At 50.5% G+C, this 26,526-nt stretch overlaps 10 protein-coding genes across 10 annotated transcripts; 4 read left to right on the forward strand and 6 right to left on the reverse strand.

The window, feature by feature from the left end:
• Window positions 1-41: 41 nt before the first annotated feature.
• On the reverse strand, window positions 42-1,830 carry ASPZODRAFT_1331974 (hypothetical protein). Its single transcript, XM_022723217.1, has 6 exons — window positions 1,508-1,830; window positions 1,278-1,445; window positions 1,102-1,217; window positions 765-1,045; window positions 328-704; window positions 42-271 (listed from the first exon to the last, which is right to left on the reverse strand). Exons 1-6 carry the CDS (start codon window positions 1,632-1,634, stop codon window positions 210-212), a joined length of 1,131 nt encoding a protein of 376 aa, XP_022583360.1. The 5' UTR covers window positions 1,635-1,830; the 3' UTR covers window positions 42-209.
• Window positions 1,831-2,733: 903 nt separating this feature from the next.
• ASPZODRAFT_129174 (hypothetical protein) lies at window positions 2,734-3,679 on the reverse strand. The gene has a single exon (XM_022722209.1). The coding sequence runs from the start codon at window positions 3,627-3,629 to the stop codon at window positions 2,907-2,909; it is 723 nt and encodes a 240-aa protein (XP_022583361.1). The 5' UTR covers window positions 3,630-3,679; the 3' UTR covers window positions 2,734-2,906.
• Window positions 3,680-4,037: 358 nt separating this feature from the next.
• Window positions 4,038-5,359, reverse strand: ASPZODRAFT_129175 (hypothetical protein). The gene is made up of 5 exons (XM_022722210.1): window positions 5,337-5,359; window positions 5,201-5,258; window positions 4,632-5,123; window positions 4,480-4,565; window positions 4,038-4,403 (listed from the first exon to the last, which is right to left on the reverse strand). Exons 2-5 carry the CDS (start codon window positions 5,247-5,249, stop codon window positions 4,266-4,268), a joined length of 765 nt encoding a protein of 254 aa, XP_022583362.1. The 5' UTR covers window positions 5,250-5,258; window positions 5,337-5,359; the 3' UTR covers window positions 4,038-4,265.
• Window positions 5,360-6,794: 1,435 nt separating this feature from the next.
• Window positions 6,795-8,867, forward strand: ASPZODRAFT_139809 (hypothetical protein; the record flags this gene model as incomplete). The annotated part of the gene is made up of 5 exons (XM_022724597.1): window positions 6,795-6,995; window positions 7,078-7,247; window positions 7,369-7,498; window positions 7,558-7,926; window positions 7,980-8,867. The coding sequence occupies 5 exons, from the start codon at window positions 6,795-6,797 to the stop codon at window positions 8,865-8,867; spliced, it is 1,758 nt and encodes a 585-aa protein (XP_022583363.1).
• Window positions 8,868-9,256: 389 nt separating this feature from the next.
• ASPZODRAFT_111051 (hypothetical protein) lies at window positions 9,257-10,483 on the reverse strand. Its single transcript, XM_022721011.1, has 4 exons — window positions 10,468-10,483; window positions 9,718-10,403; window positions 9,420-9,614; window positions 9,257-9,348 (listed from the first exon to the last, which is right to left on the reverse strand). Exons 2-4 carry the CDS (start codon window positions 10,027-10,029, stop codon window positions 9,301-9,303), a joined length of 555 nt encoding a protein of 184 aa, XP_022583364.1. The 5' UTR covers window positions 10,030-10,403; window positions 10,468-10,483; the 3' UTR covers window positions 9,257-9,300.
• ASPZODRAFT_1332679 (hypothetical protein) lies at window positions 10,139-12,197 on the forward strand. Its single transcript, XM_022723233.1, has 6 exons — window positions 10,139-10,403; window positions 10,468-10,483; window positions 10,549-10,699; window positions 10,773-11,114; window positions 11,187-11,524; window positions 11,599-12,197. The coding sequence occupies exons 1-6, from the start codon at window positions 10,352-10,354 to the stop codon at window positions 11,714-11,716; spliced, it is 1,017 nt and encodes a 338-aa protein (XP_022583365.1). The 5' UTR covers window positions 10,139-10,351; the 3' UTR covers window positions 11,717-12,197.
• A 760-nt stretch (window positions 12,198-12,957) lies between these two features.
• On the reverse strand, window positions 12,958-15,943 carry ASPZODRAFT_59825 (hypothetical protein; the record flags this gene model as incomplete). Its single annotated transcript, XM_022728871.1, has 7 exons — window positions 12,958-13,974; window positions 14,027-14,577; window positions 14,637-15,227; window positions 15,303-15,477; window positions 15,533-15,659; window positions 15,738-15,824; window positions 15,915-15,943. The coding sequence occupies 7 exons, from the start codon at window positions 15,941-15,943 to the stop codon at window positions 12,958-12,960; spliced, it is 2,577 nt and encodes an 858-aa protein (XP_022583366.1).
• Window positions 15,944-16,809: 866 nt separating this feature from the next.
• ASPZODRAFT_129183 (hypothetical protein) lies at window positions 16,810-17,872 on the forward strand. The gene is made up of 3 exons (XM_022722211.1): window positions 16,810-17,234; window positions 17,302-17,391; window positions 17,446-17,872. The coding sequence occupies exons 1-3, from the start codon at window positions 16,926-16,928 to the stop codon at window positions 17,779-17,781; spliced, it is 735 nt and encodes a 244-aa protein (XP_022583367.1). The 5' UTR covers window positions 16,810-16,925; the 3' UTR covers window positions 17,782-17,872.
• Window positions 17,800-21,178, reverse strand: ASPZODRAFT_129184 (hypothetical protein). Its single transcript, XM_022722212.1, has 3 exons — window positions 21,000-21,178; window positions 20,852-20,906; window positions 17,800-20,762 (listed from the first exon to the last, which is right to left on the reverse strand). Exons 1-3 carry the CDS (start codon window positions 21,130-21,132, stop codon window positions 18,236-18,238), a joined length of 2,715 nt encoding a protein of 904 aa, XP_022583368.1. The 5' UTR covers window positions 21,133-21,178; the 3' UTR covers window positions 17,800-18,235.
• Window positions 21,179-23,521: 2,343 nt separating this feature from the next.
• On the forward strand, window positions 23,522-26,470 carry ASPZODRAFT_139815 (hypothetical protein; the record flags this gene model as incomplete). The annotated part of the gene is made up of 4 exons (XM_022724599.1): window positions 23,522-23,712; window positions 23,770-23,843; window positions 23,908-24,059; window positions 24,122-26,470. 4 exons carry the CDS (start codon window positions 23,522-23,524, stop codon window positions 26,468-26,470), a joined length of 2,766 nt encoding a protein of 921 aa, XP_022583369.1.
• Window positions 26,471-26,526: the final 56 nt, after the last annotated feature.

A 26,526-nucleotide genomic window follows, 5' to 3' on the forward strand; every position in this document is an offset into this window, starting at 1 on the left:
AGAGAGAGAGAGAGAGGAAATGACTGCTCTTAGGAGATCAAGCTGGCTCGAAAGTACAAAGGTACGATGCAAAGGTAAAAAAAAAAAGCATTACTCATGCATCTCCAGCGCCGATCAACGATCGCTTCATAGGAGGCGGCGGTGGAGGCTTCTTGGCGCGAGATGGTGGAGGAGGGGGAGGACCTTTCTTTGCCAACCCTGACGAGGCTCTAAGTGCTGTCGCGCTGGATGCCCGAGACAAGATGTGCGACGAGGATGGTGATGCCGAGCCCTCGCCATAGGAGCGATCTGGACTAATCCGCCCATAGGAACCAACGTCTTCAGAAGAGTCTAGGTACGGGTCAACGCGGCTGATGGGTCGAGCTTGTGACTGGCTTCTGCGAACAGGGAAGGTGTCACTCGTTGACCGATGCCAGGTCGGCGATGCAGACGCTTGCTCCTGCCGTAACTGCGTGGGTCCCTCGAACGTCGGCGCTCGGTTGAACGACGGACGTCGCATTGGGGAATCGCCTTGATATGAGTCTCTGGCAGGAGATTCGGCCGGGTGCGCTGAGGGCTGACGTGATCGGATAATGGGTCTCGGCTCGACTACTTGAGCAGGTGGCTCTTCATGCAAAGGTTCATACCGCTCGTGGTAAGAATGCGCAGTGTTTGATCGAGGACGTCCGGTCCGACGACTGCCGGTGGACTGACTGGGGGCACTCCTATTTCAAAAGATCAGTACCTTCGAGAGAGGCATGCCCGGTATCCAATATAGCACTCACCCAGAAGGCCACTCATTTTTCAACTGCATAAGCACTTCGCAACAGCGTTCATGGTAGGTCAGCTGTGCCTCCAAAAATGCCGTTAGGTCCGCCAGGTTCTCTGTCTCAGAATCCTTGATATCCTGCATCCGTCGGTAGACATCCTCGTTGGCTTCTTCATATTTCACTTTCTGGGTTCGCAGCTCTTCCTCCACCCGGAAATCCTCCTTCTTTGCCTTTTGCATCTTCGAGAGCGAGGTATCGTAGGCCAGACGACGACTTTCCAGCTTCCTGCGAGAGCTCTGCGAGCATTGTCAGTCCACCCATTCAAACGGAATCAAAGGGCAATTCTCCCTACATAATAATCCTTCATTTGAGCCAACGATCTCTCCAGGGCTTCCAGCCAGGTCGAAGAAGACTGGGAAATATAGCCCTCTTGAACACGAGCGATGCGTTCTTGGGACTTTCCGAACACTAGTGGTGGCTATTAGAATCTCTACCCAATCTTTCAAAACAGAGTAATGGTCTTCTTACTGAGGAGAGCCTGGCCAAAATCTGAGTTCGCATCAAAGTCCTCTCCATGGCTGACCATACTGCTACCCAAGTGTGCAACCGGCAAGGTCTTTTCTTTATCGTCTCCTTCGCTGCGTTTGGAAATAGCTTTGACGTAGGCTGTCATTGACTTTTGAATGCGTTCCATTCCTGTCGACAGTCAGTATTTGCTTTCAACTCATTCTCTCTGGACCCCACGAGGAATGACCTACCATCATGCCTAACATTCATTTCCGTCTCCAGGGCTTTGAAGTTATCGGAGACGTTGGTCTTCACCTCTCCGCCCATCCGTTCTCCGGCCCATTGTTTGAAACGATCGAGTTTCTTGTTGACGTTCATTTTGGCTCCCCGGGGCTCGTTCGACAGGACAAGATTCGGCAGATACGAAATTGTCAATTGGGTGTCACCAGGACTCAGCTATTTGGGAGGGGTAGGTGGATGTTTATCAGGAAATCCGGTACGGCCGTAAAGCAAGCGAGACGCTCAAATGCCCGCATGCAAGGGTGTGGTCCACAGAAAGGGGAGGGAGGGGGAAGGGCGTATATAGGAGGGAAAGAAAGACCCTTAGTCAACAATAATACCTAGTCAACTAAAGACACGCGACAGTACCTGTCAGCAAGGCCGTTAATCAACTAATGAATAATATTAATACGATGGGTTCTTGGAAGCGACGCAATGAAATAAAATAACTAATGAGAACCGAAACAGGCTGAGCCCCCGAGCAGATCGAAGCAACCTCCTGAAGCGCCCCGCAGGAATGCTTGAGGGGTCCGGATATAAATACTCAGAAGCCCTACCAATAACGACTATGAAAGAGGACGACCATCTCTTGGCAGAGCGTCGGGAATATCACTGTACGAAATACGACGTCCATTGGAGGTGGGGAAACGCTCAATGAGAGAGTTGAATAACTTGAAAGTTGATAACTACCTTAGTTACAGCGTGTTTGAAACCTTAGCACCCTGGTCTGTAACGAGGGCCCGGTGTCACAAACACAGCCTCAGAAAAGGCCTGTCGCCACTCATGGACGACTTACGACCTGGGAATTGAACAGAACAAGTCTAGATGCTTGATGTATGGACTGATGAAGTCAAAGAAGAGATCTGACACGCGTTTGTGGGTCGTGGTGGGGGGAATAGGGGCTATCAGCGTTCACAGTACGTGTTCATTTCGGCTATGGTGCAGGCCTTTTGACGCCTTAGGTGTCGATATTTTGATAGACCTCCAAAGCCATCAAGCTGGTGAATGAAACACTTTTGAGCTTATACCTTGTCGTGGTTAGTTTACAGTATGCTGATAGGTATATTTTTTACTATCCTACAAAATATAACTAGTATGTGGTAAATTCGAATAACAGTCTAACCTGGTCCTTGGTATAAAAATATACGGAGTAGAGCCCATTGTATATAAATACACTCTTGATGCTACAAAAAAACCCCACCCAAGGAGAACCCCCCTGGGTTCCTTACGGACATATTGTGCAAAGGAACTAGATTTATTAAATATCAGACCATGTCACTCGACCGACAAAACCGAGAAACCAGTGCTCGCTAGTCGAGGTGTAGCGAAAATAGATACGAAGACAGATACCACACTGCTCGTATGCAAGGGCTATATCTCTATGAATTCCAACCCACCATTCAACGAATGCATGTCCTGTGTTGAGATGAACTCGCGCTCAGCAGCCAATAATATATCAAATTCGTTTAATAAGATGGCGTCGGGGCCGTCTAGGTCGATTATGGGACTGGACACACCATCCAGCAGCCCAACTACTGATCCCGATATCCCACTCAAAGGGCCGCCAGCTGCATTCAAAGAACCACTGCTGCCACCGCCAGTCAAAGAAGGCCATTGCTCCTTTCCTGCGCTGCCTGCAGCGTATTGACCAGGCGTCAAGCCCGTGATTTTCTTAAACACCCGATGGAAATGACTGGGCGTCAAACCTGCCCCCCTTGCCAGTTCCTGGAGGGTTGGTGCCTTCAAATCGTGCGCGGGCGCTAATCTGATCCTCTCGCAGGCTGCACGTACTAACTCTGCCTGGGGGTTGCTAACCGCCGAGCCCAGCTGCGGTTTGCAGCGCTTGCACGCCCGGAAGCCCGCCGCCTCTGCCTGCCCAGGAGTGTCGAAGAACACAATGTTTGCTCGTCGGGCAAGTCGCGCAGGACACGATGAGCGACAGTATATCCTCGTCGTGATGACGGCGTAGACGAAGTCGGTGGCTGTGGGATCTCGACTGGCAACCGCGCGCCAGCGTGCGCCTGACGACGAGGTAGATCCGGCTGTGGGCAGACGAGGGATCTTTTCAGCTGGAATAGGTTGAGTCTGTGCCATTTCTCAGAATAGAATGATCAGGCTTCTGTTAGGTTCTAGCTGAAGATGATCATGCACTCTTTTTCTAGTTGAACTACCGGTGGCAGGGATGAGGCTGCCGTGATTACTCACTCATAGAGACATCTGATTGGTCAGTTCTGGAGCAATATTCAATTCTGCTGTTCGTGTGCGATCCCATGGGTTGGATGTTACTAATTTCTTGCTTCCGAGTATAACTCATACAATAATAGCTTGAATTAGGTACTATGAAGACGTAAATAGAGAATGGGTGAATGTATAAAGATAGTATGGCTTTGGAATGGAATGTTCCGAGAAGATACACATTTATCCTCCCATGGCAGGTCTTTGGTTCTAAAATACGGGGAATACTCTTTGATATCTACTGCGGAGCCATACAATAGAACAGACATGGAATTTCTCATTTTTGATATCATCGATTTTTTCTGGCCTGCTCGAGTATGCCATGTAAAAGGTATCGCAAGGGCCCGGCGTTCTGGTGAGCATTAGGGAATAGGGTGGCCACAACCTTAATTCGCTAAGGACGTGATCCATAGTCGCCTAAGTACATATATCTCTCGTAGCAGAAGAGCATTTTGAACCCCGTCACAGAAAAGAAAACTCCGCACAAACACACGCTTACTCCTTGGTCTTCTGGGTACCGCGGAGGAGACCAGTTCTCCGGGCAGCAATAAGACCGGCTTTTTGACCGTGGGCGGCGTAGCGGGAGATGGTCGAGGCCTTACCAATGTGCTGGTGGTTACCACCACCGTGAGGCTGTACAAAATGGCATGTTAGAGAATTTGGACGAAGCAAAAGGGTTATTAGGAATATATGCGGCGAGGAAACTTACGTGATCCACAGGGTTCATGGCAACACCACGAGTCTTGGGCCACGAGTTGCGCTTGACAGCGAACTTGTGCTTGGCACGAGAAGCCTCTGTAGGGAACTGTCAGCGCAAAAATTCTTGAAGGGTTTTTTTTGTCTAGAATTCGAATCACGTACTGAGCAGGGGCTTGTCGGTACGACCACCACCGGCAACGATACCGACCATACCGCGGGAGGTGCTCTTGACGACCTTCTTGGCACCGCTAGGAAGCTTGATTCTGGTCTTGCCATCCTCGGGGTTGTGGCCAATGACGGTAACGTAGTTACCGGAGGTGCGGCCAAGAGCACCACGGTCACCAGCCTTCTCCTCCACGTTGGTCACAACGGTACCCTCGGGAACGGAGGCCAGAGGGAGGATGTTGCCGACGGTCAGGGTGGCGTTCTTGCCGGCGTAGATGAATTGGCCGGTGTACATGCCCTCGTTGGCGATGAAGGTCTCGGTGATGTGCTTGAACTTGTAGGGGTGACGGAACTGGACCCGGGCAAGAGGAGCACCACGGCCGGGGTCGTGGATGATCTCCTTCACCACACCGCGGGTGTATCCATGGCGCTCGGCGTAGTCGAGGACACGGAACTGGGCAGGGGCCTTGTTCAGGCGGGTGTTGGCCGCTGTACAGGGTTTCTCATTAGCATGGTCTGTTTCTTCGACATTTCGAGGCTAGGTTTTTCGCAGCGGTCGCACTCACTGAAAATGGATCCACGACCCTTCCTCTGGTTGCGAATCACACGACCCATGGCGACTCTCTATATGTGGCCTGTAGGTTAGTACTGTTGGGAGAAAGGCCGCCTGCCGGTGTGGTGGGAGTATATAAGTTCTCGTACCTCAAAATCGAATATGGGCTTGTCGGGTTGGTGGTGAGAATTCGTTGCAGGATGTGTGGGCTTTAGGGCGAGATCGCTAATCTAACCGAACTGGGCACTAGTGCATTCTGCGCTTCTGGCGCCTTTGGTGCCGCCGAAGCGCGGCTACTCCGCGATTGTCGTTTCCCAAGCCACTTCAAGTCCAACGTGTGTTTATGGCCTTGCCTGTGTTTCTCCCCTATGGACTCGCTCCAGCATTGAATGAGGTGTTTTTTTACTGTACTAGATGCACGCAATAGCTGATATTGATGTTGCTCAGTCAGATTTTCTGATCATGTGTGGAAGCTCATTGGCGTACAGCAAGATGGCCGCTGATGACCAGTCCTCATAAAATCAACAGTGGACGATTCAACCCTGTTGGATTTTTATTGTCCTTGATCACCTTACTTTTGCGCGCAAACTTTAGTCTTGGACTCTCTAAATCTGGACGCGAGACTTTCACAGACGCTGATCGCCATTTCCATGACAGATTCTGAGAACTACTCATTTTTCAAGGTCGAACTTGGCCGTGGCTACTTTCCCCCCCAAGAGACTTCTATGTCGCCGAGTCTGTAGATTGCTGTGTGTTTCTTTCCAGCGGCTTCCCAGTACTCGACTGAAAACAACGGTTTCTTCATCACAGCTATAGCATCCTTTAAAAAACCCTGTATTGGAATGGAAATATACCCCTCACTCGCTTGCTTGTGAGTTATTGGACAGGAGGAGCTCCTCTTCTACTAGAGAGTCATAATGATTCAGCCTCAATGGCACAGGTCTGGCTTTTCCAGTGGCCCTTTCAAAGGACCGAATTGCCTCATCAATGAGTAACAATTTATTTAGCCATCCTATTTCACCCTGATTAATATACACCAGACATGCATGCTGATGTGGAATCTAGATAATGTTCCTTGCATGGCTTTGAATTGCAAGTGCCAATCTGGCAAGGCGTCAGGAAATATTCGGGATTTCTTGAGTTCTCCAAATTTTCTCTGAATTGGCGGGGAAACAACCATCATCACCTTCAACAGAAATTGTGGATAAAATCCAGCAGAGAGTCCAATACTGCTCTTCTATTCGATTGCCTGTGGCTCTCTTTGTCGTCCGTGACCTGCTACTTGTGTCCTGATCTGCATGAACTCCATTGTTATCCCTTATTGTGCTACTCTAGTCTGAAATCCATCCTTTTGTCTTTGTTTTGACGCGCTCTTAGCTACTTGCGAAAGGGCATCCATCGAATGCCGTCTAGATAGTCTGAATACAAGTCCTCGATCTGTTGCAAGAGCCGTGATGCAATTTGCTTTGCCGTGTCATAGAGTATATACTAGATAGGTCCGGCGCGTTAATAGCCGCGCCGATAGTAGCGTCGATAGGCTTCTTTGCAGTTGGCGTCACCACACCTTCCTTGCTACAACGCTCGACAACACTTCCCCAGACCACAACATGTCTGATATGTCACTTTCCGGCTCGGACCTGTCGTCGCTGTCTTCGGCACCGCCTACCGATGATGAGGCAGCTGCCATGGTCATGGACGAGCCCGCGGGGATCGCGAAATACTTCAAGAAGGAATCCGAGTCGCCGCCTGCGAAGCGATCTCCCTCTCCGCCACATGAATACGTGTTAGCAGACAATCCGAATATTGCAGTCAGTGGTTTCTATACAAGTCATGGCCTCGACGCGCTTTTTTCCCCATTAAACACGTTTGCTGACAAGCTATGGCTGCTAGTTCATTGTCATGTTCCGCGCGCGTTTTCATGATGTGTTTCCGCGATCGTTGCCACACTATGGACCCCAAGACATTGAAAAAGGTGTCGCAGATATTACACCTGGCGATTATATCGAGAGATTATTATGCGCATTGATTGGACTAGTTTTGAATCGAAAGAAAGATGTTGAGTATGGTTGCCACCTATTACCTCGAAAACGTGGAGTGGGAGCCTCAATGAATCACACGTGTCTCATACCAGAAAGGGACACTGCAGTGAAAAGTAGAGCTAATATATTATTATGGCATTAGGAGAAATCACTACCAACGGCCATTGGAAGAAGCAATCCAAACACATGTTTCGCAGTGGCCCAAAGTCTGGGAGGGCAAGAGCCCTCTTCATGGCGGCATCACATTTGCGACCATGTCTCCTGAAGAACGGGTATGCTATCAAGTTTCACCCAAGGCCGTGGAATCGCACATTCTCTGACATTAATTTAGTTAAATTTACTTCGCGCTCTTATTCTCTGGTCCCTTTCATCCTCGGATGCCGTCCAAGCCAAGATCAAGGAATCATACAAGCAAACACGCCATGATGATGATTTGAACCAGCCACTCTCCGTTCAGTCTTGGGGGCGCGACAGCCTCAAGCGCCGCTACTGGCTCGTTGAGGGACAGGATGATACTCACTTCAGACTATACAGAGAGAGCAATCCGCAACTGAAGAACATCACCTGGTGGAGCGTAGCGGGGACTATCCCAGAGCTGAAGACCCTTGCTGACAAGCTCGATGAAGAAAAAAATGTCCACTCCAGGAAACTAAGCGAAAAGATCAATAATGCCATTCCTCGTTTTGAAGGATCAGAGGAGGTAAGTCCGATTCGAAACTTCCATCTGGCTTGTTGCTGATCATAAAAATTAAGAAACGCAAGCGCCGTGACTATCGGATTGCTCGAAAGGCCGCTTTCTCCCGCCCTGACCCTGGTTTCTCTCTCTATGAAGGCCGAACCCGAGGAAAGAAGCTGAAGTATACTTATTCGGACGATGAAGATTTCTTCTCCGACGATTTCACCGCCAGAAGATCAACCCGCAACTCTACAATATCAACACCGACAGAGCCCGCGGGGCCCAAATATACAACCAGTGGGAGACAAGTTCGCTCGCGTGCTGGAGGCATTTACGGCGAAGCTCTTTTGAGCGGACAACGCGGGGAGGACTCGGAGGAAGAACCGGAAAGAACGCAACGAACACGGGCTGGCAGACCAAACGGCTACATGGCCCACGATTCAGAAGAACCGGAGTTCGATTCGGACGCCAGCTCTAGCGGTAACGAATGGCAGGGAGGTGACGACGAGGAGGAAAACGAGTTCGAAGGCGACGACGAGGAAGACCTGAGTGGTGATGAAGAGATCGCGAATGGCGAGACACCTCGTCTCGTTGTACAACTCAGATACAACAAGAACAAGTTACCGAGCAGCCCCGCTGCTTCCGCTGAAGCTCCTCGCCAGAATCTCACAGAGCTCGAGGAGACTGCCGGTAAGCCTGTGGCCTCTTCTGCGCAACCTACCACAGGCCAAGTTCCAAAAACCGCACCCGAAACATTACAACCAGATGCAGAAAAGATCCCCACCCCGTTAGAAAACGGGGTTTTATCTTCAGTTATACACAATCCCGGCATGGAAGACAAACTGGCAGCACCTCAATCAGCGGACTCGAAAGAGTCAAAATTTGACAGCAAGGAGAATACTAGCATTCCGTTTGTCCCCCAGTCGCAAGCGGGCCCTGTGGATGGACCAAATGGTACTGATTAGAAGAACTTGATACCTTTGTGCAAAATCTCTAAGGCAGCAGTCCCCAGCTCAAAAATGTTGCTTTTGCTAAATTTTATCCATCGAGATGAGAGACAAGGATCAGGAGTCCATGGTCAGGAGGCCTTCTCGGCATTTGAAAAATTAATGTATGGGGGGACCAAAAGAAATATTATCCTAATGAGACCAGAGTTGAGTCAACAATAGCATTAAGAAAGATTATATCCATCTTTCATAAAGTAGGAGTACAGATAGGTGCGGTTGCAAAAACAGTGCCATATAATTCTATATCTTGTGTTGATTTGAGTAATGTAGATATATTGACAGTCAATTGTCGAAAGCTGAAAGAAACGTGGTCCCCAACGCCATAAAGATGCCAATCCCACAAAATTAAGAAAAAATGAATGCCGTCGAGGTATATCATACATGTCAAGATTCAGTCAGACCCCGCATTTGAGAACTGCGCCGTGTAGTACTGTAATAGCTCCGGGAGCGTCAGCTATACTGAATGTCTCTGGTGTGAGAAGAGGGGATTTCTGGCTTGATGCCACTTACGTCTTCCACCTGTTCAGCAAGCTTGGGATCCCTGAAGCTGTCCATCTTCGGAAGTTTCCAGTTGTTCACCTCGTACCACCACCTGCGTACTCTGCTGCCGAGAGTTCGCCCGCTGAGAGAAGCGTTACGGTTCCAGTACCGCCATCCGGAAAGCGCAAGGGTCCATAATGTACCTTGGACGAGAGGAAGAAGGACCTGTTATTCCAGAGGGACTATGTCAGCAATCGCTTTGTAGAAAGCCACTCCAAGTCCGGTTTCTTTTTTCCAAAATCCATCGGCTTGAATGGGGGGTACCTACCTGATCTCTAAAGGTAATCCAGGCAACGCGTCCCCAAGTGTCTGCTCCTTTCAAACTGGCCAAATAGCTTTGTTCGAAGCGCAGATCCGGCAAGGGAGGGAGGTTATGCCGCCGCGGGACGGGCCTGATCATATGGCGAGGGTCAACGACGTCCGAAGCGATGCTAGCGGCCTCCGACTGTGCATCATCTTGGACAACAGGCTTCTTCTCTGAAGCGGCGGTGGGAGGGTTGATGTCGTGGGCCGGAGACGGGTCTCGCTTGATCGAGGCAGTCTGAATGGTTTCCGCAATCTGTATCGCTGGGTCTTCCATTTTCAGCGAGTGTTGTGGTTAATCTGACCTGTTTTTTAGACAGTAATAGGACAATAACCCTGCGTTCGAGAGTCGTTTCCTAACAATGCTTTGCGCGGAAGTCGGCTGGGGATCCCCTGACGCAACTGCCGATAGTTTACGGTAAGAGACGATACGGTATCATATTAAGTTACCATTAGTTAACTCCGAAAATATTCCTGACTTCCCCTCCATACCCCACCACCTTGCTGTCCTCCTCTGCAAGCTTCTTTTTTCCACTCTTTCCCTCATAAGAAAGTAGTTGTTTGAGTCTGTCGATTTATTCTGATTCGAAACCGAAACAATGGCTGCTCCTCAAGGCTACCCTTTTCTCCTTCTGGAGAACCCTCTGCTCGGTGAGTTAACTGCGGAAGTTCATACACTTGAACTATGCTAACCTAAGTCTCCTGGAATGATTAGATATCCAAGCCGTCGGGTCAGTAGATTTGGGGCAAAAATATGTTTTGCTTGCATATGGTAGTACTGACAGTGACTGTGCAGTGACGCCGAGCTTCTGGCGAAGTATGAACTGAAAGACAACGATGCAATTCTGGCCGAGGAAAAACACATGGGACTTTACGACGACCTGCTGAAGCTTGATGCTAAGCTTATTGCCGGTGGCGCTGCTCAGAACACTGCCCGTGGAGCCCAGGTATGTTAATCATCCGGTAGCCCCGTTATTTACCTCTCTCATGATTATACCGAGGATGCTGATAATTGCTCAGTACATACTTCCTGAGAACTCCGTCGCCTACATCGGCTGTGTCGGTCGTGACAAGTATGCCGATGTCCTGCGGGAAGCTTGCGAGAAGGCTGGTGTCCACACCGAGTACCGTGTGGATGAGACTCAGCCCACCGGCAAGTGCGGTGTTGTTATTACCGGACACAACCGCAGCATGTGCACACACCTTGCTGCCGCCAACGAATACAAGCTCGATCACTTGAAGCAGCCTCATATTTGGTCCCTGGTTGAGAAGGCCCAGGTGTACTACGTTGGTGGATTCCACCTTACTGTCTGTGTCCCTGCCATCCTGGCTCTCGCCGAAGAGGCAGCCGCTAAGAACAAGGTCAGCAACCGGTCTTCATTACTAACCAAGAATTCTTGAGATAAGCAAGACTAACAGGCGTTCGTTCTGTAGATCTTCATGCTGTCTCTTTCTGCCCCCTTCATCCCTCAATTCTTCAAGGATCAGCTTGACAGTGTGATGCCATACACTGACTACGTTTTCTGCAACGAGACCGAGGCTCGTGCCTACTCTGAGAGCCACTCCTGGGGCACCGATGATGTGGTGGAGATTGCCAAGAAGCTCGCTCAGTTGCCCAAGAAGAACACCAGCCGCTCTCGCGTTGCTATCGTCACTCAGGGCACTCTTCCCACTGTCACTGCTGTCGTCAAGGACAACGGCGAGGTTGAGGTCAATGAGTACAGTGTTCGTGAGGTTCCGAAGAGCAGCATCAACGACACCAACGGCGCTGGGTGAGTCTTTAACGAGTCTTTTGAGTACTAAATTTTCTTTTGAGCTGGCGCGTGCTGACTTGTTATCTTTTTAGTGATGCCTTCGCTGCTGGCTTCTGCGCCGGTATCGTGCAGAGCAAGTCTGTTGAAGAGAGTGTCGACATTGGCCAATGGCTTGCCAGCTTGAGCATCCAGGAACTTGGGCCATCGTAAGAATCCTGACCCCCCTTGTTGAGATCTGAGCGGTCAACGCTTAGCACAATTGACCCCGAGACTGACTTTGATCTTCTCAATCTAGGTTCCCTTTCCCGAAGCAGACCTACGTCCCTTCCAAGCGCGCCTAAACACCAGGTAGCCACCTGTACTGACTGAGAAAGCCTCAACAGCGTTTCTTGGTTTACTCCCCCTCTTCTAAACGATTCAACCCTTTAATACCCATCTTAACCTTTACTTAACATCAAAGGTAATATTGCCATGAAAAGATTTTCGGAAAGCGGCATCTACTTGTGCATAGCAGTGTCCAGCGATTAAGAGAAAACATCGCTGAAACCCATGTTCTCAACAACGAATGTAACGAATATATTGTGGCCGCTCGTGTCTCGCACTTTGATTCGAATGAATCCCAGATAGATATATAGAAAGATAAAAAAAGAACGTCCGTCCGGAATCCACCGTCCGACGTCCGTAGACTATAACTGCGTACAATTGTATACTGTACTGTACTGTATACACAGCGTGAAGAAGCTTGGCGAGTAGCGAGGTCAAGCAAGAAGATAAATTCAAAGGGTCAATCTAGTAATCATAACATAAAATAAAAAGAGGTGGCTGGTCTTCTCTCTCACTGAATAGGGAAATAAAACCTTCCTCCCCTATCGCATAAAATTGGCTAATCAAACACGACCTGGAAATCGTAGATGAAAAGAAGAAACCGCGAAATCGATCAAGATTCATGCAGCATGGTCGACAAGAAAAAAAAAGGACCGGCTTCCGTCTGGCTGGAACCAGAATCGCAAAGAAAATGTGCAAAACAGGGTAGGTAAGGTGTACACTGATAATTGAAATGGAATGTAATGCAATGCATCTCGCATCCTCTCGAGGATCCAACCGACGAGCTCTCTTCAGTGTGATTTATTGATCATACTTTCCTCTTTGGGCTCACACGTACGAGCTGAACATGAACTCACTGAGTGATATGAACTGTGCGTCGTATAGGCTGATAAGAATCTCGGGAATTGCGCATTCATGCTCGGTAGCAGTGTCAAAGCAGGATCCCGGTGGGGGTCTTATCTCTGCCTCAAGAGGTAAAGAGGTATCGAGCAACACCAATGTTTTGCAACAGACCTGATCGGAGATGAGGGAGGGATGGGATCAAATATTTCTGCGCGCAGGCACACGCAACTAATCTAGGTACTGTGTGCCTCCTGGGCTCCTGGATGGGAGTCCGAATGACAATATCAACCGCCCTGGCCACACGGTGGAGTTTGTCCAATGGCACCTAGCTGTGCCGCAGATCTGCGATTGCTGCCGAACCCTGAACTGTGGTGATAGCCTAATCCGGGGGAAAGGCTGCTGCCAATAAAAGCATCGTTGGCCCACGACGATGTGAGGTTGCTAGGCGCATATTGCTGGTTGGTTGGATCAAAGTACAGGGCCGTTGCACTACGAGGGTCCCGTTCCCAGCCGGCTCCGGGGCGGAGATGAAGAGAACTGGATGGATTCGAAGATGTCCATGGCGAAGCTGACATGCCTAACCCATCGATGGAGCTTTGGATATGACCCGCAGAATGATGACGGTACATGGTTTCAGGGGTAATCATGTTATTTTGAGGTGGGAAAGCTGACCCATCCCCTGACATCATCAAGTTCGACATATTTTGCTGGCCTAGACCTGGAGGCGTCCGCGGAGAAGGAACATCACCCAGCTGTGACGGGACACGGTTCCAGATACTTGGAACGCTGGGAATGGTTGGGCGAGGCGTGTAAGATTGGGATGATGCTGAAACCCCGGTTAGGGATTTGGTCATCGGCAGTCCAAGACCAGGAGGAGGAGCGATCGGCGTGGCAAGATCTCTCATACCATCTTCGTGGTAAGAAATCCTGGTGCCGGGCTCGAACAGATGGCCCGGCGGTGTTGGTGGGCCATTGCTCTTCATCGGGACAAGACTTTCAACCACGGGTGGCGCGCTTTCATACGTATCCGAGTCCACTAGCCTTTCGACACCCTCCACGATACGGGTCATATTGGCAGCGACTGAGGCCGAGGCTGACTGAGAATCACCAAATATACTTCGGGCATCCACGGTGTGACTGAGATCCTGGGATACATGCTGGATATCCTCTCGTTCTATGCTCGCCGAAGAGAGAGTGTGATGGTGGCCTTGCGGGCTGGCAAAGAACTGAGAAGGAAGCCCTTCCTCTTGGTATATGAAAATCTTCTTGTCGTTGTCGTCGACAAGAGCTATCGGAATTTTCTAGAGGAATGTTAGCGAAGGACTGCATATAACAAGGCGGAGAGTCACTGACACTGCTCACGACGAGATCAAGCCCGTCAATCACAAACTCCCTGATCCTATAGAGCATTTCTATATTTGGATGGCTTCTTTCAACTCCCAAATCGTTTACACGAGGTTTCTGGCGTCCACTCGTATCCAAGTATCGACGTGCGGTGCATTCCTTGGCCAAAGGTCTGAAGCCCAGGGTTTCTTCATCTTCCTCCAAAAGATAATCAACTTCCGGGAGGTGGACCACATCGAAACTGGAGGCAAGAAGGGTCAAAGTATTGGCGTAGATCTTCCAGAACTCCTGGATCTGGACGAACAGAGGCGAATCCTTTTCCTCCTTTTGAGCTACCAACAGGTTGTTCACTGTAAGAAGCCAAGAACTGTAGTTCCGGAGCGCAGGGAGGATGCGGCGGGCAACCACTGTGACCTTGTCTGGACTCGTTTTTGCATCCTTGTTGGCCAAGTCTTCAACAGCAAAGCGCTCCAGTTCCGCCAAGAGGATCTGGAGCAGCGTGAAGAATGTCTTCAAATTGATCCGCTGAAAAAAATAGCGGGAGTTTTGTGCTGATTCATCTGTGTATACATCCGATTAATCACAGTAACAATGTGGAAATAGTGGTATCTGATCTTACCATCAGAGCGCGCTCTGGCAAGATCTTCTGCAGCGATGTTGACCAAGCAAAACTTTTGGAGAGTTCCTTCGAGGGACCTTTCCTTTAGATCAACAGCCAATTGACTCAAGACCTCGTTCTCCAGTTCGTCGTGTTCAGGAAAGTCGGCTCCTTTGTAGCATTGCGCGTGCAAATAAACGAACCAAGGAGCCAATGCTCTCCCTGGGATACCAGCGTCCTCCGGACGGATCAGTTCTCTCTTCGCCCACAAGTTCATAACCTTTCTAAACTCGATTTCCAAGTTTCCCTTGGCAGACGGGTGAGGCTCGAGGGCTGCCAACGCTCGGTATAGATGATACGTAGCCCTCAGATGGTTCCCATCCGCAAGGGCAATAACGGCTAGTTGATTGTGCGAGGCACCGGACGCCGGGTATATCACTACAGCCAGATCGTAGTATCCAATTGCAGGGCCCCAGTTACGGTCTTTGCTGACCAACTCGGTCTCACGGTACCGGGACAGATCGCCCAGACGGATGAGAGTCGCATGGCAAGATAGCAAAATCAGCTTACGGAGATTATCAGAGACTTGCACTGCAGACTGCGCAGAAGAGCCTATTAAAGGGAGATTAAACATTGATCCATATCCAGAAAAAAAAAATAAAAAAAAAAAAAACCAGCTAGACTCACTTTCAAAGTTGAACTTCCGCGTAACCTTGTCAAGTTCCTCGATACCTTCGAAATGAGAGGACAGGCTCTGGATATAGCCCCGGTAGAATTTCTGACTGGACTTGATGAAGACCAAGTAATGCTTCTCCAACTTCCTCTTCTCGACTGGCTTTTTCTTGCCATTCTCTTCACGGAACTAGAGACGAAGATCAACAGGTGACTGAGTGACCCGGACTGACAACGCTACCTACCCGAGCAAGGCGTTTGCGAAACCGGGTATTGATTTTGAGATGCGCATCCCACAGACGGGGTTCCAGATCGGCACTGCGGGCGCGCTCGAAATCCAAAAGGATTGTATTCAGGCATGCCGAACGAAATCTAGAAAATATCCCCCGGCGGTTAGCTTGATGGATATACAGACAGGCGACCGATTTGGGGGGGGGGGGGGGCACTGACTCGGAAAGGAATTGTGTGATATCAGCGAATGTAGATTCTTTCTCAGCGAGGCTCTTCAACAACTGCTTTTCGGCCTCGAGCGCATTCCTACAAAGCGTAGAATCAACGGATTAGTGCAAACCCATTTTCAAAAGGCACCACGGTTATGTCAGGGAAATCCTGGAGATGGCTACTCACTGCCACGCATTTTGGAACGCGGACGCCATGCTCAGGGGGAGTGAGACCGCGCCCGTCACCCCCACAGTTGACCTCGCCGTCAGATGGCTATGGCTGGCTGGAAGTCTGCGGGCGACAGGTACAGTGAACGAGCCATCAGTCAGACGTACAAGCGAACGCGCAGAGAGATCGGGAGAAGCGCTTCAGCCCGCTGATGACCACGTTCAGCCACGAGATCGCAGACAAGTCGAACCCGAGGATGGCCTGAACACACTGCTGGAGGAGAAACCCGCCGACGAAATCCGTCCATATCGAGGAGTTTCTCTCGAGGCGATTTTCCCGCGTGGCTGGTGCGTCTGTGATTGGCTGGTGATTGGTGGCTGGTGGGGGACACTGATTGCTTTTACCTCCACAAGGTCAGCCGAGGTAGGGAGTTACCACCTATTTAATACCTTAGGAGGGTATTAATAGCTAGGTACCTATTATATAAGACTAAGTTCTTTGATTTATACCTAGGTAGCTACCTAGTATATAGCTAAAGTATTTCTATTTACAATGCTTCCTGATTAGTCAGTACTATAATAATCAGGATATAGAGTACAGGCACTATCTCCGATATAAAAAATCTATAGTTACTCCAGACTATAACTATTAAAATAATTACTCTCTTTTATCTCTTATACAGTACTTACTTATTTCTAACCATTTCTCTTATATTAAGCCATAAGCCACCGGTCTCTCTTTTCTAGAGAGGGGTTAAGAGGCAGCCCTGGAGGCAGACCGGCATTTATACAGCAACCAACCCCGTGGATTTAGCAGCACCTCGCCTTCTCGCTATATAATCCAGAAACCAGACAAGGTAGTAAGACATGACTCCTATAGGTTTAAATCATTAGATCCCAACTCATAGATAGGACTTCAAAGACAGAGATACTCTGCCAGCCACAGAAACAGAGGCGGTAGCAGCAGCAGCAGCAGCAGCTTAAAAGTTGACGTATCACACACTCAAAGACCCCCCAAACTCTGCACAACATGTCGAAACGCGCACGAAGGGAGTCGGAAGCCCTCATCGCCGAGCAGACACACGAGGCCACGGCCAAGAAACACACCCTCGACACCGCCGCTGCAGCCCCGGACGTGATGTGGTGTTCGCTACCTCCGCATAGGGAGACACTCTCCTTCACCTCGTACGAGGACTACGAAGCCCATTATCTCCAGTTCCATGTGAACCGGTGTGCGGACTGTGGCAAGAACTTCCCCACGACACACTTTATGAACCTTCATATCGAGGAGAACCATGACTCCCTCGTCGCGACGAGGAGAGACCGAGGCGAGAAAACGGTATCCCCCCTTCTTTTCCCGCTACCTTCCCTTGTTCAATTGCTGATTTGTATTTTTTACCCCCAAGTATGCCTGTTTTGTGGAAGATTGTGATCGGAAATGTTCCACCCCCCAGAAACGCAGAATGCACCTGATAGACAAACATATGTTTCCAAAGGTAAAAAATAGAAAAAATCCCGAGAAAAAGAGGGAGAGCCTGACTTAAATACAGACGTACAATTTCTACATCGTCAAAGATGGGATAGACAAGCAGTCGTCGATGCTACGACCGGCACCTTCCCATCGCCGCCGCATTTCGACTTCAACAGCCATATCAGCTTCGAATACTGCCTCTACGGCGCAGGAAGGTCGGCTGCGACGGCGCCAGTCTTCCTACTCGTCTCCGGCAGGGCCTGTCAAGGATCTCCAGTGTGCTAGTGTAGTATCTCATCTTCCTTCCTCATCGACTGCACAGGATTTGGAGATTGATGAACTAGAGCGGTCCATGTCTGCGCTACGGTTTATCCCTGCGAGTGTGACGAGATATCAAGGGAAAGAGAAGAAGTGATATCATTCATATTCATATTCATGTTCCATAGAAAGTATATAGTTAAAATTAAGAGAGCGAAAAAAAAATTAATTGATGAAATATGGCCTCGCGATCATTCCAGTATGCTAATTTCCAACACGATGTAACCTTCCTAGCCGAGCCCTTGCTGCACCCAACGATTTTCCAAAAAAAAAAGAAACCATAAACGTTAGAGACAAGATCGATAAAAAGATTGGACATGAGGGGATTCGCATGTATATATATCTTCAAGAAGAATGGACGGTGTTCACCGGAGACAGGCAGACAGCTAAACACCATTGGGTATAAAAAAGAAAAGAAATAAACAGTATAGAAAGAGAAGATCAAATCGACATGGTCGCGCCACGAACTGTATAGCTCCTATTAGCTGTGGTAATGTATAGAAACATTGGAGCCAGGATATACGAAGTATATAGATATATGTAAATGAGTATCAAGCTTCCAGGAGATCCGCATAGGCTTCGAGACTGGCCCCGACGAGATCTACAATGGCCCAACTGGTGTTACCCTTGAAGGTTCTTGCCCAGACACGCACGATAGCTATGCTCAGCTGCCGGACCTTGTAAGGATTGGAGACGAAGTCTATGTCAGGCGACCCCGGGTGGTCGACGGCCATGTCGGTTTCGTCCATCATGCTTTTGATCCACACGAGTAACTTCCGTTCATGGTCAGAGAGTCGTTGCTCCGACTGCGTGATGGGGATAGAGAGCAGCCAGCGGCTTAAGAGGAAGGCACATTCCAAGCTGCATAGAGAGTGTTGGATGCTCCAGAAGAAGGAATGGGTTCGGGCCACGAAATCGATCCCCAGTCGGACGGGGATGGAGAGTGCGTGTGCTGAGTGCAGTAGAGCCATGATGAGTCGTGGGCTGCGTGCGATCGGCGGAGACTCGACCAGCGCCCTCGCAATCTGCACAGGATCCTGCGTGATTAGGCGCCGGCACGGTCCGAGGTTGACATGTAACCGGATATAAGCCAGGCCCAGCAGTGCGGTGGATGTGAACGCGATGGGTCCTGCAGGATTTTGTGGATCGATGCTCGATTCCGGATTCCGTTTCCACAGGGCTTTCCAAGCGTTAAGGGAGAGATCTAGGGCATTCAGGTCTTCCTGCCTTAGGCTTGTGCCGGTCATGGTCGGAGCTGAGAGGCAGAGTTGCCGGGCGAAGAAGATCTGTTGGATGATGGCATGGATGAGGATGTAATTCCCCAGCGGCGAGATCGGCGCGGAGGCGGCCGATATGCTGGACTTGAGGAACAGTTTGGCAAAAGCTTCTTGGAACGGGATATCTGCACTATGCCGGGAGCGCAAGACCCGCCTCCACTGTACTGCGTTGGTCGCCTTCCATACGTCGTGGGAGCATGGCATGTTTAGATAAAGTTCGCCGTTTAGAATGAGTGGCGGGATGTTGTACATGATCGAATGGAGATTAAAGAAACAGTAGACGATTAACTTCGTGCGCCTGTTGCCTTCTCGTCGAACCCATTCCTCCCAGCTGATCGGCTCGGGGGTGGGTGCCGGCTCGGACAAGCCGTGCTCTCTCACAAGCCTGGCCAAGGTACTCTGCAGCGAAAGAATCTCCCTTAGTAGTTCCGGGTGTCTCTCCCAGGAAGCGAATGCGGTTAGTAAAAGAAATGTTCGTATGACTTCCATATGGGCATCCGAATCATCCAAGGGGTAATTCACGTAGTCGACGGCATGAGACATAGGGGGTTGTGGCGGCGGCGGCGGCGGCGGCGGCGGAGGAGGAGGTTGCGGTTGTGATTGCGGGGGCTGGAACGGACTGGTGACATGGCTCGAGAGAATGGACGACCCGCGGGAAGCGTGGAAACCCCCGGAGGTGGTGGGAGAGAGATAATTCCAGGTTGGATAAGGGACCTGCTTGCTATCTCGTCGCCGGAGTCGCTCTAACAGGACTGCTTTGGAGGCATGGAAAAGGTCAATTCCCCGGTTATTCTCAAAGCGATAGTGTGAGCCGGCCGCCGCCAAGGCAAGCGTCAGCTCTGGTGAACACCTGGCAACGGAGAGAGTGGGCACATGGATGAAAGGAAGGTGTTCGTTTAAGCCGTTGACGTAACCAGCAAAAAAGCGAGACAAGGCGTGCCGCGAGGGGGCTATGAAGCCCTTTGGGAGAACATAAGAGAACTCTTCCAGCTTGGCGACAAAGGCTTGCCGGTCCGCATTTGAGATGTCCCATGCCGGCCGGGGACTCTCATCGGACAGCCCGAGCCGGTCATCCGCATCAAGAGGCTCGGGCTGTAGCGACGGCAAGCGTGAACCGAAATTCGAGAAACATGGAGCGTCATCAGCCGACGGTCGAGGATCTGCCATGGGATCATTGTTCATGCGAGCGGGCGCGGTTTCGCGGATCGACGTTTTCGGATCCATGGTGATGTTGGATGTGGGTGGTAAGACGGAATCTTCCACGCTGGAAAACACCCCGGAGTCCCAGTCGGACGACAGACCTACGCTCTCCAGGAAAACGGTAAAGTCTTGAACTGGATCTCCCAGGTCTGTCAAATCCAGAATTGACGGTTCGACGCCGTAGTTCTCGGTAATGGCCCGCTCTGGAACCGCAGGCAATGCTTGATGGGGTCCCACTGGCAGAGCAGGCTTGCGCATAGACTCCAGCGCTTCCTGTTGACCTTCAAGAGCCACGTGGCTCGCCGCATGGGAGAGCAGGTTCAAATCGTATCCCCACGAGGGATTGAAATGTGCCGTGTCTGCGATCGGGGCGGGCTGGACATGTACCTCTGGAGGCGGGGGCGGTGGAATCGGTTGTGGCTGGACAGGGACAGCGTTGGCCAGCTCTAGCATCCGCGAGTCATGGTGTACCAGCGGTAAGATGGAGGCTGTTGTTGTCGGGGGGCCGTCCGAGGCACTGCTGTGGTTCCGATGCTCCCCTCGGTTGACGGCATTATTCTCTGTCTGGTGGACTAGACGTTCATGGCGAACAAGGAGGTCACTGCGTGGAAGAAGTTGCTCGTTAGAGGAAAAGGGTTGTCCGTTTTTTTTTTTTCTTCTCTCCCACCAGGGAAGGAGCGACCAACTCACCTTCTCGCAAAGGATTTGGAGCATGTCTCGCACGAAAACGGTTTCTCCTTCGTATCTATCCTCGCTGGTTAGACAAAAGAGGCCTCAGAGAGTCGGCAATTCCCTCCCAACAGGTGTCGGGGGAGGCCAAAGGGGGGAGCGACTCAACGGGTGCGGAGATGGCGCTGGAGGTGCTCCAAGCGTGCAAAAGTCCTGCTGCAGTAGACGCACGACAGCGACTTTCGATGCGGCGCAGAAGTCTTTTTCCTGACCTTGGCCGGCGTCTCCCTGTCTTCCTCCATGACGAAGCTGCTCTTATAGCCAACTCAGCAACTCTTAGGATGGGAGACGGACAGAGCGGGGAAAGAAAAACTGTGGGGTTGGCATGAGCAGCCCATGAGGGGTGCCAGTGCGTTGGTTCCGTCACGTGCTCCTCGGCCGCCAGGTTTGCAAGAAGCGAGATCCCATGGATGTCGGGAGGATGGAACAGGCACGAAAGTCAATAACTATAGCGGTCGAGCGATCGGGTGTTGGTGAAGAAGACCTTTGGGCCAGAAGAAGAGCCACGGAGGAATAGAGAGATGGTATGGAGGGGTGCTACTTGAAGCGATTCTCCCCCCTCTCAAGATGCGGAGATTTGCTGTTTAGTACTGCTTATCATTCTAGTACATAGAATACTAGGCACCTTATTCATCTTGGTCTGCTTGCAGTGGGAAAGTTTTACTCGATAAGTACTAGGTAGAACTGGAAAACTCTGCGTTTTTGAGTACCGATTATATTGAAATAGATGCCTCAGGTACCTACCTACCTACTAGTTATCTAGACGAGTGCTTAAGATAATCTTCCTAGAGATTGGACAGCTTGGCCTTCGACTCTGCCTTAGCCAGCATACCTGGGTTGATTTCAACAGAGATTTCTAGCAATCTATCGATTCTTGAGCCGTGACAACTTCGACCTGTGAATTAGCCGTCCCTCGAATCTATCAAAATAAATCCTTCAGCTCCTCTCTGGGCAGCCAGACGGGCCATACACACACACTGTTAATTCCATACACCTCTTGGGGAACTACTCTGAAGGAGCTTCCAACACGCACAACATTATATATCAAGGACACCCTGAGATCCCTTCCGAAGAAGGCGGAAGAGCCTCTAGCCATGGCTAGACTGCAGATATGACCAACAGGGCTGGAGGACGTCTGTTTATTTATTTATTGCCAATCTGCTCGAAGCAATTTACCATCCATCTTATCACACAGAACTTCGCCAGCAGCTACCTCGTCGAATGAGAGTTTGATGACTGCTTTGGTTACTGCCAGGTAGGTTCTGTGGTTTACTGATAGGTTCTCCGAGCATGAACAGACTGATTTCGGCCTTGAGCATTACTATGAGCTATTGGCAGGTGCAGATTGGTATACTACATACAGCAAAGATATGGAAAAGTCAGCAAGGGTTGATTCGACGCGGGCTTAATAAGGGTTCCCTCCTGGGCCAAGGTGACAACTGGTTGTCTTCTAGAGAGACGTTGTCTACGTTAGGAGACGTACGGATTGGATAGTGCCGTCGGCTTGGACGGAGGACATGTTTCAGTTCGTATCATCCAGACCAGGTCGTTATAGGTTCATCCGAACCAGTTACTATGGATATTGACTCCCTTGTATCCACTGCTCAGTGCCGAACTGACATTGCACCTTTGTAGAGCTGAGACTGTTGACTATGATCGTCATCATCTCAAGTACGTAATTAACTAGTCACTCCTCATACTTAGTTACTCCGTAGATTGTTGGCATCCACAATCGATAATGCACTACCGAGTTGTGGTGGAGCGTGCTATAAAAAGAATCGATATACGTTCAATCCGGAGATCAACAACCCATTTCCCTCTGCGAAGTGAATCTCCATTCCAATCTGGGATGCCTCCTTGATTCTTCGCGGAAAAAATGGCACACGGACTCTCAGAGCATCGGTGGTGAGAGAAGCAAGACACGGTTCGACGAGGGGCTTGCATGTTTCAGAAACAACCCCTGACAAATCGCGGGCGGCGTGTCGGGGAATGCGCGACACCAGAACCCATCGGTCTGGAGATCAGCACTTCTTCACCACCAGATCAGATCATTTTCTGAATTTATCATCTGGTGCCTACCATCTTCGGCAACGTCTACGGCGTTCGTTGATGAAACGCTTCGCTATCCAGGGAGGAATCGTCTTTTTTTGTGCGCATATCGCAGTGCCGACCCTCTGAGATAAGTCACGGCTGGGTTAACCGCTGGTCTTCTTGAAGTGTGAAGAGCTTAAATATTTTCTGCTCCCTTCCTCTTGGTTATACCCAGCAAGCTAGGTATTCTTGGATTCCCTTTTCTATTGCCTAATAAGAAACAGGTGAGTGCTTGGGTGCTGTTTCGAACCTACCCCTCCCATCTGTTCATGCCTTGTTGCCTTTCTCCCCCCCTTCTGCTATCAAACGATAAATTGCTAACTAAGAAGTCATATGCCATAGGTTTCCAAGAAAGCGCCATGCCTTGAATCCATCTCGCTTCCCAAGACCTCATCGTTGGAGACCAGTGCAGATACCACTCACTCCGAGAAGCACTGTGGTCGGGAGGGAACGAATTCGCCCACAGTTCGATTCACTGGATAATACATATATTGGCAGGAAGATAAGCTAGGCTGAGGCTGGCATATCGCAGCTCTCAAGATGTTGACTTCGAAGGCGTATTCTGGGCCTTTGAGCGCATCTTCGGCTCCGACGCTGGCGCCGACGTACCATACGGGCTCGTCTCAGAGAAGCAATACGCTGGTAACGGATTCCCAGGAAAATGTCTTGTTCACCAGTCCCACCCAGTCCGAGTTCTCTGATCTGCCTCATGACGGCCTGAACCCCGTCAGGTATGCCACCCATGTTCAATGACAAGGTTGACCGACTCGTCTCTGACTGCTCGATAGACAGTGGGATGAAAAGCAAGTAATAGCATGGCTTCATAGCATTAAGTGTGGCCAGTACGAGGCGTTGTTCAAAGGTAGCCAACAGCTCTTCATGCCATACACTCTAGACATTTTTTTAACTGACAACTTTTTTTTTAGAAAATAACTTCACTGGTGATAACCTGCTTGAATGTGATCAGAGGATCCTGCAAGAGATGGGCATTAAAAAGGTTGGTGATAGAGTACGCATATTTGTTGCCATTAAGCAGCTCCGAAGCAAGGCGGTCTCCAACCGCAAACAATACAATCAGGTCAGTGTATACTTGACAGTCGTGTTCTCAATTCCTTTCACACTGATTCATGTTGGGTTCAGAACGCCTTGGCTGCGCTAGAAGCCCCGTCCAATGCCACCACTCCATTCGAGCCCTTTCGCTCCCCTGATCCCCGCCGGCAGACTTTGAGTAGCCGGCGTATGTCTCGCTACGGAGATAACTATGGATATCCGGCTGGAAAGTCTTCCTCGAGGCCAACATCTCCTCCGCTAGGCGAAGGTGACAGGATTGCTCGTATTCCTCGGTTCCCGGCATCGAGCCCTATGGAATTGTCCCGGAAAGAGCAAGGACCTGGCTACTTGAATATTCCGTTATCTGGTGGCTCAGGCTCAGGCCGTAGCCCGGGCGTGGCGGGTGATCCAGGGCAGGCAAGAAGAGAGCCGTCTCATCTCAGACAGAATCCTAGCTTGGACGGCTTAACAATGGGTCCTCTGCCTGCAAACACCTCGGTCATCAGAGTCATATACACTGGCGGCCAAACAAAGGCTTTGAAGATCAAACACTGCAAGACATCAGACGATGTAATTCTCACTGTACTAAAGAAACTGCAGTTTTCTGAACATCAATATCGGAACTATTGTTTCTATGTGTTGGATGGTCTCGAACCGGATCCGTCGAACTGCAGGAGACTTACCGACTCCGAACTCATGGATATTTGCAACAGTGCCAATCGATCGGAGAGAGGGCGCCTGATCCTGCGAAGGATCACTGCGGGCGAACCGGACTCTGATGAGCTGCGCCGTGCGTCGCAGCTTGCGGTCGATGAGAGTCAAAAAACCCATCTGAATGCCATCAGCGGCTCGAATGTGCGCAATCAGATGAAGATTCAACAGCTAACAGGCGAATCGTGGCACAACATCAAACAACCGATGTCGCCCATGTCTTCTCGCCATGCAATACCCAATCTCAACGAATATGACCAATACCCATCTAATTTGGAGCGGCATCCGGTCTCCAAGCTTCGCTCATTCTTCGGAGCAAGACCTCCCAGTGAAATGATCATCCATGAGATCACGTCATACTTCCCGAGCCATCAGAAGGAGGATATCGAAAGGACAATGCGCATGTCTATCCGAAGATCTCAACGCCTAAGTCGAGCTGCGAGTCGCCTGAGCGTTGTCAGTAACGCCAGCTTTGCATCCAGTCTCAAGGATGCACCACCGATCCCTAGCATCGCCGATACATGGCTCAATGCGGGTGCACAACCCACGCGTGCCACCCGGCCGTTGTCGGTGTCCAAGTTCAGCCTCCCTCAAGCAACTTACCGAGATTCAGTCGCATCCAGCACTCTTCAACCTCTCCAAGAGGAGTCCGATGCGGAGCCGAACCGCAAGTCTTACGTGTCCTTCGACAGTGGATCTGAGGATGCCAGCACCTCACACCAGAGCCTTATTGATGATAGCCTGAGCGTTGCCACAATTGACGCCGGTACCTTCAATGACAGGCTGAGTATTCTTGTTGCGGAAGACGGGGAAGAGGAAGATGTGCCCTTGAACGACTTCCTTGCTGGCGACAATTTTGCGCCCAAGAACTGGATGAAAGGCTCTCTCATTGGAGAGGGTTCCTTTGGCAGCGTGTTCATTGTTCTGCACGCCATTACCGGAGAGCTCATGGCTGTCAAACAGGTGGAGATCCCCTCGGCGACCAAGGGCACCGAATTCGATCAACGAAAGAGCAGCATGGTCACTGCACTCAAACATGAGATCGAGCTTTTGCAAGGATTCCACCACCCTAACATCGTGCAATATCTGGGAACCTCGGCAGATGACGAGCACTTGAACATTTTCCTGGAGTACGTACCCGGCGGCTCAATCGCAACCATACTCAAGCAATACAATACGTTCCAGGAGCCGCTGATCAAGAACTTTGTGCGACAAATACTTGCGGGTCTGTCTTATCTGCACAGCCGCGACATCATCCACAGAGACATCAAGGGTGCCAACATTCTTGTCGACAACAAGGGAGGCATCAAGATCTCAGACTTTGGCATCTCAAAGCGTGTCGAGGCCTCGTCTGTACTCGGTGCTCGAGCTGGCGGCGAGGGCGGTGGCAGCGACGGAACAGCCAGCCGGCGCACCTCCATGCAGGGTAGCGTGTTCTGGATGGCGCCGGAAGTGATCAAGCAAAAAGTGCACACGAAGAAGTCCGATATCTGGAGTCTGGGCTGTCTGGTTGTGGAGATGTTTATCGGCGCCCACCCGTTCCCCGACTGTAGCCAGTTGCAGGCCATCTACGCCATCGGTAAATTGCAGGCGCGGCCGCCGCCCCCAGAGGACGCAAGCAAGGAAGCCATGGCTTTCTTGGACATGACCTTCCAGGTCGACTATGAGAAGCGGCCGACTGCCGACGAGCTGCTCAAGAGTCCTTTCCTCGCTGCCCCGATAGCATAAGGTGTTTTTTTTTCCATTGTTGACTACCGACCTAACCTTGTCAATTGGGCCGTCTG

This window comes from Penicilliopsis zonata (assembly GCF_001890105.1).
Source record: "Penicilliopsis zonata CBS 506.65 unplaced genomic scaffold ASPZOscaffold_3, whole genome shotgun sequence".
In the NCBI taxonomy this organism is placed as follows: Eukaryota; Fungi; Ascomycota; class Eurotiomycetes; order Eurotiales; family Aspergillaceae; genus Penicilliopsis; species Penicilliopsis zonata.

Bases quoted from the DNA above. Each gene is read 5' to 3' on its own strand.
- ASPZODRAFT_129174 (XM_022722209.1), bottom strand. From the start codon at position 3,629: ATGGCACAGACTCAACCTATTCCAGCTGAAAAGATCCCTCGTCTGCCC.
- ASPZODRAFT_129184 (XM_022722212.1), bottom strand. From the start codon at position 21,132: ATGGAGGAAGACAGGGAGACGCCGGCCAAGGTCAGGAAAAAGACTTCT. The intron at 20,907-20,999 runs GTTGAGTCGCTC...CAGCGAGGATAG, and splicing joins CCAGCGCCATCTCCGCACCC to ATACGAAGGAGAAACCGTTT. The intron at 20,763-20,851 runs GTGAGTTGGTCG...TCTTCCACGCAG, and splicing joins TCCAAATCCTTTGCGAGAAG to TGACCTCCTTGTTCGCCATG.
- ASPZODRAFT_129183 (XM_022722211.1), top strand. From the start codon at position 16,926: ATGTCGAAACGCGCACGAAGGGAGTCGGAAGCCCTCATCGCCGAGCAG. The intron at 17,235-17,301 runs GTATCCCCCCTT...TTTACCCCCAAG, and splicing joins GAGACCGAGGCGAGAAAACG to TATGCCTGTTTTGTGGAAGA. The intron at 17,392-17,445 runs GTAAAAAATAGA...ACTTAAATACAG, and splicing joins ACAAACATATGTTTCCAAAG to ACGTACAATTTCTACATCGT.
- ASPZODRAFT_129175 (XM_022722210.1), bottom strand. From the start codon at position 5,249: ATGGGTCGTGTGATTCGCAACCAGAGGAAGGGTCGTGGATCCATTTTC. The intron at 4,566-4,631 runs GTACGTGATTCG...AGTTCCCTACAG, and splicing joins TACCGACAAGCCCCTGCTCA to AGGCTTCTCGTGCCAAGCAC. The intron at 4,404-4,479 runs GTAAGTTTCCTC...CATTTTGTACAG, and splicing joins CCATGAACCCTGTGGATCAC to CCTCACGGTGGTGGTAACCA.
- ASPZODRAFT_1331974 (XM_022723217.1), bottom strand. From the start codon at position 1,634: ATGAACGTCAACAAGAAACTCGATCGTTTCAAACAATGGGCCGGAGAA. The intron at 1,446-1,507 runs GTAGGTCATTCC...GACTGTCGACAG, and splicing joins AATGAATGTTAGGCATGATG to GAATGGAACGCATTCAAAAG. The intron at 272-327 runs CTTCTGAAGACG...TCCTATGGCGAG, and splicing joins CGTTGACCCGTACCTAGACT to GGCTCGGCATCACCATCCTC.
- ASPZODRAFT_111051 (XM_022721011.1), bottom strand. From the start codon at position 10,029: ATGGAAGACCCAGCGATACAGATTGCGGAAACCATTCAGACTGCCTCG. The intron at 9,615-9,717 runs GTAGGTACCCCC...CTGGAATAACAG, and splicing joins GGATTACCTTTAGAGATCAG to GTCCTTCTTCCTCTCGTCCA. The intron at 9,349-9,419 runs GTAAGTGGCATC...ACGCTCCCGGAG, and splicing joins TTGCTGAACAGGTGGAAGAC to CTATTACAGTACTACACGGC.
- ASPZODRAFT_1332679 (XM_022723233.1), top strand. From the start codon at position 10,352: ATGGCTGCTCCTCAAGGCTACCCTTTTCTCCTTCTGGAGAACCCTCTG. The intron at 10,700-10,772 runs GTATGTTAATCA...ATAATTGCTCAG, and splicing joins ACACTGCCCGTGGAGCCCAG to TACATACTTCCTGAGAACTC. The intron at 11,525-11,598 runs GTGAGTCTTTAA...TTATCTTTTTAG, and splicing joins AACGACACCAACGGCGCTGG to TGATGCCTTCGCTGCTGGCT.